We start from the raw sequence: 11,959 nt of genomic DNA on the forward strand, positions 1-11,959 counted from the left end.
GCTTTGATGCTTTGAAGACATTGTAAAAAGAGCTGAAAAGGAAATGTTTTTGTGGTTGATGTTTTTTTTTTATTTCCTTAATATGGCGTCCAACACTGATGTCTAGTTTTAGACAAGGTGTTGTGTGCTGTCATCCTCTGCATTTGCTGCAAAAAATAAAAATAAAATAACCCCAGTGGCGTCAGTCATATATTGCACGTGTTGTTTGGGTCAGCAGCTTTTTGCTTTCTGAGAGTCCTGTGGTGCACGTTTTACCTGCTCACAGCAGCAGCAGCGCATGTTTATGAGTGCAGCACAACCTTTGTGGTGGCGTGAAGTAGGGCATTGCAGTGATGACAAAAGTTGAAAGTTTCCTTCTACATCAAAATACCACCCAACTGGGTCACAAGCCTCCTTAAGATGCTTCAGTCATGCGTCGCTCTTCAGTTCAGCCGGCGGCGTTTCACACTAGCAGTCACCTCTGGAACCAGCACAACTGGATGTTGTACTGATGCCAACACCTGTTCTGTTGTTGGAGAGTTTGCCCTCCCCCCCAACCATCCCCACTGCGGTAGGGAGGCGTTCTGACATCAGGAAGTTCTGGTGAACCTTATCTTTCCATCTCTTATCAGAAAATAGGTTGTGAGTCGTGGCTGATGCTGAGATGTTTTGTGCTGTTGCTTCCAATTTCAGGCGGCTCAGAGACGACGTTGTGCGGCAGAAATGTCAGAGAAGCTGCCTGCACTTCTGTAGGTGTTGGACTTGTAGACGACAGGTGGATTTGGGAATTTTCTCAATTGGAGTTGTTTACTGTGGGACTTTTTGTGTGCTGCCGCAGAGGGACGCTTTGAGGATTCCACACGGGGGAGCTGAAATGTGTGGCCGCTCGACCATTTCAAAATTCTCCCCTCTTCTTCTCTGTTTGTCCATCCAGCGTGAGTACATGCGCCCACACTGGTCACTTCATGCAGGTTCTCAATTGCGACAGCACAACTATGCAAAGATCTAATCAGATGGCGGACTGTCAGTAAACTTAGGAATGTAGAAATAGACAGAAGAGGACCTTCTGGAGTACAAGCTGAGCATTAGAATAGAGGCAAAAGGACATTTTAGTGAATTTGAACATGGTTGTTTGACAAACTGCTGAACCAGTGGTATTTCCACCACGCCACAACCATTGACAGGGCTCACGAACAATTGTCCTAAAAAAAGAAACACTCCACTATGAACAGCAGTTGTGTTGAGGCTAAAGACCTGTGAATAACAGGAGTCACAGGTCAGACTGGGTGTAGACCATTGAAAGGAAGCAGTTAAATCAAATTTCTGCTCCTTACAACACAACATCTTGGAGCTGGTTAGCCACAACGGTAGGAGGAGCACACTGGGTGCCGGTCCTGACAGCCAACTGCAGGAAACTGAATTTGGCATAAACAACATGAAAGTGTTGCGCCCCTGAAATCAGGGAGAGGTGCGATAACGATACTTCCTCGTAAGAGCATTTACTGGACTGATTTTAACACACACGCACTCAACAGAGCTGCTCTTAACTGAACTCAAAATAATGCATAAACACTCCCTTAGCACAGAAAATATACTGTAACATTCTCACAACCCCTTTAGCAGTGTAAACTGCTGATCTGAAATCAGGGAGAAATACTCACAAGGTGTGACAACGAAGCTTCCTCGTAAGAGCGTTCATTGGAATGAGGAAGACACCGCGACTCCCCCGGGGTATTGTGCGTGGAGACCAACATAATCAATCCCAAACTCACAGATCCAGATTGCTGTGCGGATCACTGATAACATTTTTATATACCTTACTTTTTAACAATAAAGATAAAGGATGAAATTCTGAATGAATGAATGAATTAAACCTTATTCAATTTAGCCATCATCAAGTTCACTATTCTAACATCTCTTTTTTGACATTATCACAGCATTGTGATCAATCACAGACCATTAATCTACTATTATAACCCATTACAAAAGCACTTGTCTCTCCTGCCTTGCAGCACTGATTTAGGCTGGAGGTGCTCACTCCACGGCCTATGAAAATCAAGGCAGGCCTGAAGGGCAAAAGTGGTTCCAGCTGGAATTTGAAAATGCATGAGACATTATCATTATTGTATTATAAAACAGTATGATCTTCCTGCGCTCTCTCAATCAGTTTGCATTCTCCTGCCTGCTTGTTGTCGCCTCCGAAATGAATGCTGCCGCCTCACAGTGAAGCCGGATAAAGTCTTCCGACTGGGCTCAAACCTGACCGTGTACTGTGATTACAAAGAGTGTCCACCGAGGTAAAAAAAAGAAAAAAAAAAGAAAAGTATCTATATATACAGTACATATATATATATATATGTATATATATATATATATATATATATATATATACATATATATATATATACATATACTAGGGCTGTCAGTCGATTAAAAACTTCACGATTAATCGCTGTGTCCTGAGTTAACTCGCGATTAATCACGAATTAACTGCAAATTTACTAAAATAAAAAAAACATTTTAAACGCGTTAACTTTGACAGCCCTAACATATATTTATATATGTACACATATATTTTTTAGGGACTTTTTATTGCAAACTCTGATCAAGATGGCCTGGATTTGCTCAAGTGTGGATAATCTCCTCTAGGTCCAGGGTGCTGTTGATGCTGAATGACGAGATCGTGGCACCGAGGCAGGGAATCAACTACAGCACGATGTACCACCTGGTCAATGTGCAGGATCCTCAGCCCGAGTTGCTCTGCATGCTGCAGAGGGATAGTGGGAACATATGCGTTGGAGGCCTGGCTCTGGAGGGCGGTCGTAAGTACAGTTTTTTCTCACAAATACATTGCAATACAGGAAATGCTCCAGGATGAGGTCGAGAACCTTCAAGGTCCAGAAAAAGAAAGATTTGGGGAAAGGTCAAAACAGGTCATCAATAACTTTGTGTAAGCCAAACCTAAAAAGGACAAAACAAGAGGAAAAAGAAGAAAAAGAATGGATTGGGTTTGTATAGCACTTTGTCTAGGCACAGTGACTGAAATCCAAAATCATAATTCGGGAAGACAATTTAGGCAACACAAGAAGAAGAACAGGAAGCAGCACAAGGGCAGGTCAACTGGACACAGGTGATAAAATTGAAGAAGAATAAAAATACAATTGGGGAGGAATAATGAAGGATATGAGTAAAACTCATATCAAAAACAGCAAATATCAAATTAGAGGTTCATGATGATAACACAGAGGATAGTAGATGCAGGAAATGGAAATTAACTTTTCAAAAATGTGTTGCAATCAGATCTGAAGGTGAGTGTGGAGGGCATTGAGGTGTGTATAGATATTCAGCTGACATGAGTTGAATTAAATGGCACCAAGTTCAGACGATTTGTATGAAAAATAAAAGCAGACAGAAAAAGAAAAAAAAAAACATGTCCTTGTTTGTCTAATTTTTTCTTGCTATTTTCTTCAAAGTCCCACCTGACAGTCCTGGCAATGTCGCCTGTCAAACGGCTAGGGGTTCCCCATTAATCACCTGCTCGTGGGAGAAAGGGAGGGAGACGCATCTCAACACCAAGTACTCCTTGTCGGTCAGGAGGTGCGCCGCCGCTACCGCTCAGTCACCTTGTAAGAACCAACAGAAACGTGGCGGATGGATAAAAGCACGTTTCTGTTTATTTTTTTGTGGTTGTTCAGACAAAATGGGAGCGAGACCCTGTTTGAAAATGTGACCAGTGCTGAAGCGATGACCATACCGCGGGCTGCGGTTGGTGAAGACGCCGCCCTCTGGCTGACTGTCACCGCCTTCAACCACTTGGGGGCCTCGAGTTCGGAGCTGCTCGAACTCTCGGTGCAGGACATCGGTAGCGTCACATCTCCGTCTCTCACTTTTCCCTAAACACTGACTAATCTCTGAAGTCAGTCAGTCGTTAATCTGTCCTCGCATGTTGACTAATTTGACCTGACTACCCCACAGACGGTTTTACCTTTTCTTGTCATATCCCTTCCACTGAAACACTCTGCAGCTTTTCTGCCGCCCACACTTGTCTCACTTTTCGTGGTCATATTCTGTGACTGTGGCAGACTCCCTGAGTTACAAACCGAGTCCCGACAACTTTCTGCGTGACCTTGCGTTCACCAATCTGACTTGTCCTCTTGTTGTTTCCCAGTGATCCCAGAGACCCCTCACATCATTTACATACAGTTTGAGAATGACTCCAAAACGGCTGTGCTGCACTGGAACACGACTGAATTGTCAGGGTATTTCGAAACTTCCGTCAGGCTGCGCTCTGGCAATGGCTCATGGGTAAGTGCCTGAGACGTTTTGCAGCCTGCCGGCCCCACGCTCCCTACACCCCACCCTTAGAGCAAGTGGCCTAATCTTCTCATGCTTTTCCTAGAAAGCAGGAAGCACAGCAGACTTACACAAGAATGCCGTGCAAGTGCGTGACCTCAGGCCCCTGAGCGATTACGAGTTCCAAATGAGGGCGTGCAGCTGGAGGAAAACGCCCAGGCCAGGGTCAGCTGCCGGCCGCCGGTTGTTGTGCAGCGCCTGTAGCCAGTCGGCGAGGGGGAGGAGCCCCGGAAAAGGCAATCTCACTCTTATCGCGCAGAAGCAGGAAGGAGATGGTTTTGGATTTGTCACGACCCATAAAACTGACAAGTTATGATGGAACTTATCTGCAGGTCCTTCTCAGCGGCTACATGTCTGGAGATTGTTAGGAGGCCAGACGGCAAACGGCGGGTGGATGGTGACGGTTTTATGGAAGGTAGATGTGACTTGTCAACTCTAGGTTTTTTATGAATGAGGTGCAAAGGCATCAGAATCGTAGATTCAAAAAGCCCTCACATGAAGAAAATAATAGGCTTGTCCAGTGATCCAACGTTTAAGAAATAATGTTTACCTCTTCCCAAGCCTCCGTCTGTGAAGGACTACAGTGGCGAGCTGCAGCAGTACAACATCTGGACCGAGCAGTGGAAGGAAGTGTCATGTCCTGCCGCTTCAAACCAGTGCACAGTGTCGGTCCCAGGCGAGGCCCGGAGCCTCAGCGTCAGCGCTGTCACCACGTACGGCACGTCGCCACCAGCACATCTGCCTCTGACACGCACAGGTACACACCCACTGCAGAACCTGCTGAGATGCACAAAAGGTAAACAAACCACACAACAAATGGAACACAAAGGGTTTTTTTTTTCTTTTCCAGGTGGATGTGCACCTGTTTTGGAAAAGTTAGTCCCAGCAGGAAATGGCAGCCGAGTCTCAGTTTTCTGGTCTTGGCAGCCAGGAAGGAAAAAGACAGCCGGAGCCGAACTCCTCCGTCACTATGTGATAGAATGGGCGGATGAACCAGCAGCGGAGTTGCAGTGGCAAACAGTTGAGAGGAAACAAAACGGTACCGTCATCACTGGTAAGAAACCTCTATGACTTCTGTCACCTGACAGCAGCAAGACTTGCACAAGCGGATTTCAAGACTTTACTTGGTTTCAATTCATTTTACATTCTGTAAAATGTAGTCGGACCTCAACAACAGTATGAACTGATACTTTATATCTTTAAATCAAGATTCATACCTTTAAATTAGATTAATTAATGGAGAAGTGGTTAGCACTCACAATCCCCAGAGGAAGCAGGTTTAGAAAATGAATGGATGGTTCTAACTGTGAAATGAAGTGACTGTCAGTAGAGCTGACTGAGTTGTGAAGAAATAGTGAACGCTTGCCAAAATACCTTGAAAACATTCCATTTCTCACGTGGTCATGTTTACGATTCAAAACGTTCACGCCCACGTGAACCTTAAACTGTGCGTGTCTCGGTTTTGCAAGTTTTGGCTGACAGAGCCCTCTTGTGGCCAAAGTCTGACTTGCAACAGGTGAGAGCGCCCTTTTGTAACGAGACACGACCTAGGGAGACTTGAGAGAATTTGATCGGCACAGTGGAGCTCTGAGTGTGTCGTTCCTTTGTGTGTCGAAGCAGGTCTGACTGCAGGCGCGAGGTACAACATCTCCCTATTTGCAGTGACATCATCAGGGGTCAGCAATGCATCCTCTGCTCTGGTCTACTCAAAGGAAGAGAGTAAGAATAACAGCATTGTTGTCCTTTACGATTTAAGTGTGTGAAATTGCTTCAAATTTACAACATTTACAAATGAGTTTATACATATGTGTACGTGCGTGCATGTGTTCACACTGATCAATTGGGGTATGGTAAAAAAAAAATTAAAAAAAAATGTCTTTCCGCTCTGATCTACATATTCCACTCTGTGTTCCTCTCCCACATCAGAACCAGCGTCTGGCCCCCGCCTGTCTGTGCTGCTCCACGAGGCCGGGCGGATCCACATCCAGTGGGAGGAGCTGCCATTGCACCAGCGGAGAGGCTTCATCAGACGCTACACCGTCTACATGCAGCCGCTGGATGCCAGCAGTGAAGAACTCAACGGTGAGGCCTTCACTGAGCTGCGGTTTTCTGCATCTTCAAACTAATGCCAAAAACGTTGTGGATTGGACACCGACTTGATGACATAGGAATGTATTTATTGCAGAGAAGTCTATCATCACCTGGGTTTATCCTGAGGGATGTCTGGAGGCCATCGTGAACAACTTCATATTCACAGTTCCAACATCTCACATTCATGAACACGCCAATGAATTCGTTCCAGCCATCTCCTCTGGCCGTACGCATGGATCCATAGATTACTGTCAGTCAGTTGGGGTCATCTTCACTTATCTCAGAGCAGAGCGTCCCTATTAACACAGGCCATCTGTTTAGTCTTAAGGTGATTGTCTCTCAGACAAAGGACACTACAACATCCCAAAAAAAAGTCATGAATCACAAACATCTCACTCCATGACATGACGATAAGGAAAACCTCCGAGACATTTGTTGTCAATATTTTTTTCTTCTGTTCTTTGCACTGCGCCGTTCCAGTCCTAGTAGCCACACTGCTTTCTTAACCATGCATGGCTATATTCTTAGTGTGTGTGTACTCCACGTCGGTCAGGCCGAGGCAATGTGAGCTACTGTGAGTAGCGGTATATGCAAATATTGTTTCTCAGCATCAGCCGCGACGTCACGGAAATTGTGCCTGTGAGCGACTCTCCCCTCCCCCGGTGCTTCCCTTGCATCAGCAGGGTTTTTCACCTCCTCCTTCCAGTAATGCCGTCGTTGGAGGTTTGAAGATTGCCTTTTATTGTTTCTGAAAATGCAGAAAACACAACTGGAGCTGCCAGGCGACAACAATAACAATACAGCCGAGACTCTGACACGGCAAAATCCATCTCAACCTCATTCTAGTGTGTCTTGACATTTTACCAGCCGGACATGTCCCACAATTCAAACTCTGGCTTTCATCATTTCATGTGCAGTCGAATCGTTGAGTTTTCTAGAAATAGCTTTCGTCACAAGCAGGAAGTGGTTTGGCTACAATGCACGGATGTGAGGTTCGAGGCTGTTGCACCTGCCACTCGGTTTCCTGCGCTGCTTTTGGAGAATCGAGCGTGGAGACACCTGAGAGCTCCACATCCCCTGAAATAAAGCAAAGGCTGCACCATTTTCTTGTTGTATAGTGAAAGTTTTTATTTGTTTATGTCGACAGTCACTTGCAGCCCCCCGCCCCCAAAAAATTGATAGTTGGAATGAAAGAAAATACAGAAGAAAGACACGCTGATTGACTCTTGTATCACACTCAAGTTGAATCATCAGTTGGCCTGATTGTATGTATACACCAGTTAGAAAGTTTCCTCCCTTTTCAGTCCCTGCACTTTGTTCTAGGTAAGGTTTGGAACAGTTTTTTGCATCTGGAATAGGAAGTTGTTTAAAGCAACACTATATAAGATACTTTTTAAATGCATTGACTCGTATCTGGGCAGAACAGTCCCTGTTCTATCCTGGACATGCCTTGCTGGCCTGATGGTCCACTATATCACTTTGGTTGCCTGGCGAGTTTCCGAAGAGGCAATGCGAGAAGGAGTTAATGGATAACATGCCAACAAGAAGAGAGTCTTTAAACAACCGACTAGACTGTCATGTTCTAGCCAGAAAGTGCTGGGCAGGCAACCATGTCAACACTGTCCTGTACCAGATCAACCCGACATGACGGCTATTTTCCCTGTCCCGAGTCACAGTCTGCAATGTACATCACACCCTCTGCCACCAGTATAGAGGAGTACACACCTAACTGAACTGTAGGGCAGTTAATGTCCCGACTCCTGCGTGAAGAGCAACTATCAGGAGCCCAAAATGATGAAACACTCATACTGCTCTGCCCTCGATTCTTCTCCCCAGTGAGCGTGGCAGCGTCCGAGCCGAGGCACAAGTGGCTGGATTGTCCCGAAGGAGCGCTGGCTCTGGAGATGACGGCGTCCACCTCAGCAGGGGAGGGCCGCCACGGGCCTCGAGTGTCTTCCCGGCCCTCATCGTCAGAAGGTCAGTCTCTCCCACCTTCGGGTAGCCTGCAAAAGGAGCTGTTTGCCACTCAGCTCAAATTTTGCTCCATCACTGTCTTGTGTCTCACAGTGGGCATGGCCATCATGATTGTCTTTGTGGTGGCTGTCGCCGGAGGGATCCTGACGAACATCATGTGCTGGGGTTGCGTGAGGAGAAGGTGCGATCAGCCGTCACTCCTCCCGGCCACTGGGCCGCGACAGAAAGCGCACTTCTGCCGATAAACGAAAGTCATCCCAGGGTGCATAACTGGTTAAAAATGTTTTGGTTTTGTTTCTCCTGCAACCTGAGCCGGTGGCCTCAGGGCCGATTTGATTAAATGTCAGACCACAAGGCGAGCGCATGACAAGAAGCCACTGAGTTACTAACCGACACAGACCGAAACCTAAAACCTCTGGAGTCAAACTGATTGTTTGCTTATTACGCCGCTGTGGCTTTGCAGCAGCGAAAAACAGCAATGTGTCCATCATTGATCAATGTCACGAATCAAAAATGTAAACTTTGACCTTTCAACCAGAGGGTGCCATGATTAAAAGTGTTTTTGTGCCTGAAGGATCAAAGAGAAGTGTGCATCCTGGAGACCCGCCTGGTTCAATCAGCCTCTGCCAAAGCTGGGCAACTCCCTCGCCATCAGACTGCTGAAGGTAAACGCTGCCAATGATGTTAAAAATGTGAAAATAATGCAAACGCATTGGCACCGCCAGCATGAGCGTCTGTGTGTCTAACCCAAGACTGACGTCTGTCGGTGAACTTGTTTGTCCCTCCCCCCCCACGGTCAGAGCGACACAAATGAACCCACCTTCTCGATCATCGACGACGACCCCCCGCTGTCGCCCATCATGCTGCCCTCCTCGGTGGAGGCGGGCGCCGAGTACCCAAACGTCCACATGGAGGCGATGATGACCGAGGTGGCCGACAGCCAGCCGGAGCTCGACATCAGCTACAGGCCTCAGGTGGCTCTGCCGTCACGTGACGAGGAGGCGACGGAGGCCGAGACGGAGGAGGAGGATGACGATTGGGAGGAGGCGGCGATGACCGCAGAAGGCGTGATGGGATTATTGCCGGGAGGCTTCCTGTCCAGCGTGGAGGTGGATTTCTCCGACACGCCTCTGGAGCTGATACCGGACCGCTGCGCTTTTTGGCCCAAGTCTTTGGACTTGGCCGCCGTTTTGAACGCGGACCGACCGGTCAAGACCAGTTCCCCCCCGGTGGATTTGCCAAGACGAGAAGCTGTTTTTTCCCAGAACGCAGTGGAAGCGAGACTGGTTGATGGCTATTTGCCTCAGGTTTCTGGTGTTGGTGGTGACACGCAGGGCTGAGAAGAAATCGGCAGCAGGTCTGGGGACTGAGGAACAGCTCGACGCGCCAAACAGAAGCATTAAGAGGAACCTCTCGACCTCAATGGCTTTGTGTAAACAGAGAAACTCAAACTCAATCTGTCGCTATGATCACAAAGTTACTGCACAATTTCAAGGAAAACAAACGTTTAATGTGTGTGAGCACCTGATGACCTAATAAAGTGCCTGATGACTGGCCTTCAGTTGAAGCAGCCCTTCTCAACCATGAGGCTTTTCACTTTTACCCAATAATGTTATTCTAACACTTCATATTGCCTAAGGAAAGAGGTTGCTTTCACTCAAGGTCCTGCTTGGACAAAAATCAAAAGCTGTTATCAGGGCCATGTGTGCAGGCTGCATAACCAACCTCAACGTTTCCAGTGCAGAGTGCAGTAGTGTGTGAAATTATTCCAGAACCCACCCAGACCTAAACCAGAGGGGGATTCCCTGCTGCTGCTGCTGCTCTTGGTTGAGCATGCGGTGAAGCAAAACTGCCCCCTGAACACAAAGTTTCACCAAAAAAAAGTGGTGGCGCCTGCAGCTTTTTTTTTTCTTTTTTTGACTTCCTGAGTGATGTCTCACTTCCTCAATCCAGAATGAAGAGTTCGGGTCTCCTCCTTTGCCGACGACCTGAAGATTTGAGAGAAGAATTTCATCATGAAGGGGAGCCTTCCGAAGACACGTGGGGTTGGCAGGTGTGAAGAAGTTCCCCTCAGGGGGGAAGCTGACACGGAGACGATGATGCCGAAAGCGTGAATGTGTACTCAGCACATTCTCTCTTTTTTTTAAGATGTATTTGATTTCATTGATCACGTTTCTTATCTTGCAACACAAGGTAGTTTTCCGGCCATAAAATAATGTCCCTAAATTACACACACAGTGTAACTTTCCTGATCGGGTATGAGCATATATGTGACTTAGACACGTAGAGTGCAACTTGCTTTACGTCACACGTCACATATTTACTTGTAGGTAGCTTTAGCCAGATTTCCTCCAATTTTTTCTCAACCAACGCTATGGCGGAGCAAGCCGCAAAATCCATGAAGGTTTTTATCTGAGGTTGCGAAGTAAAGAAGAGAGACCGTGATTGAACACAATGACTCTGATAAATGTTGGAACTACTCTTACACTTGGCACAAGTGAAAGAAGATGGGGGCTTCAAGACTAATGGTGACCTAGCTTTAATGCTACTAGAATTGTAAATCATATATTATATGCAAATTTATTCTCTTGCAAAGATATTCAATTTTTTTCTATGTGTTTATTGAGGAACTATTTGTCCACAGTTTGTAACCAGTAAGAGAACTGGGAAATAATGTAATTTTGCCCGTTTTGAGACTGCAAACGATATCTAAAACATTATAAACGTCTTGTCTTGAAAGAGATAGACACAAGATGTAAGTTTTCAGTACAGTTATACACTTGTGCTCTTTTCTTGCTTCAGTGTCTATACAGTGAAGGAGAAGAAGAGTAAGTCATGTAGACCTTCAGACAGCTGTTGTTGCCAGAAGGCATGGAAGTAGAGCTGGTCTTCCAAGAAGGATGTCCTCCACACTTGATGATCCAAGGCGTTTGAGACTTGGCTGCATAACCACCAGGATTTGTTAGGACCCGTGCACAGCATGGCGAGAATGTTACCCGATGTGACATCTGAATGATTCTCTATAGATCTGTCAATAGTTATTGAGGTGTGTGAATAAAAGCTGGTACACTTCTAAAAACTTACTAAATGTATTTTGAACATTTATTTTTTTATTTTTTTATTTTTTTGTTAAATAACCAAACATGGGTAAAAGGCAAATCAAGTCAAGTCAAACAATATACACTGTAAGCGGTATACTGTCACTGCGAGGTTCCCTGCTCCTGGTCATCATCCACAACCAATATGTCATTTCAGGCTGCTCTAGCATGCACTGCATCTCCTTCCCCCCACTGTACAACGCTGCCTGTAAATTGTTACATATGCAGTTCTGCAGGGTCTGGCGACAGCGGAGCCTTTGTACGTCCAGTGTTCATGTCTCTGAGGACCATCACCATCAGGGTTGGGTTTTTTTTTTTTTTTTTTTTAAATAATAATAAATCAAGCCAAATTTTATACACTGGACCTTTACACATGTTACTTCTCTGTATTATTTTCTTGTTATGGGATTTGTGCTCAACTTAACTCACTTCTTCTTCTTATTATTATTATTATTATTATTATT

The 11,959-nt window shown here is 45.8% G+C and overlaps 1 protein-coding gene across 4 annotated transcripts; it reads left to right on the forward strand.

Annotated features, from left to right (window-relative positions):
* Positions 1-333: 333 nt before the first annotated feature.
* il23r (interleukin 23 receptor) lies at positions 334-11,807 on the forward strand. Of its 4 annotated transcripts, XM_076039538.1 has the most exons (18): positions 336-582; positions 673-728; positions 818-914; positions 2,147-2,276; positions 2,629-2,801; positions 3,453-3,576; positions 3,675-3,841; positions 4,148-4,284; positions 4,379-4,568; positions 4,665-4,747; positions 4,894-5,089; positions 5,183-5,386; positions 5,950-6,051; positions 6,259-6,414; positions 8,260-8,400; positions 8,491-8,578; positions 8,972-9,062; positions 9,198-11,807. In XM_076039538.1, exons 3-18 carry the CDS (start codon positions 854-856, stop codon positions 9,735-9,737), a joined length of 2,583 nt encoding a protein of 860 aa, XP_075895653.1. In that variant the 5' UTR covers positions 336-582; positions 673-728; positions 818-853; the 3' UTR covers positions 9,738-11,807. The 4 variants fall into 4 exon arrangements, with proteins under 4 accessions (XP_075895652.1, XP_075895653.1, XP_075895650.1 ...); XM_076039537.1 differs by having other exon boundaries at positions 334-728; XM_076039535.1 differs by having other exon boundaries at positions 673-914.
* The last annotated feature ends 152 nt before the right edge of the window (positions 11,808-11,959 follow it).

This window comes from Nelusetta ayraudi, unplaced genomic scaffold (genome assembly GCF_046127955.1).
Source record: "Nelusetta ayraudi isolate G7.1 ecotype Tasmania unplaced genomic scaffold, CSIRO-AGI_Nayr_v1 ptg000059l, whole genome shotgun sequence".
In the NCBI taxonomy this organism is placed as follows: Eukaryota; Metazoa; Chordata; class Actinopteri; order Tetraodontiformes; family Monacanthidae; genus Nelusetta; species Nelusetta ayraudi.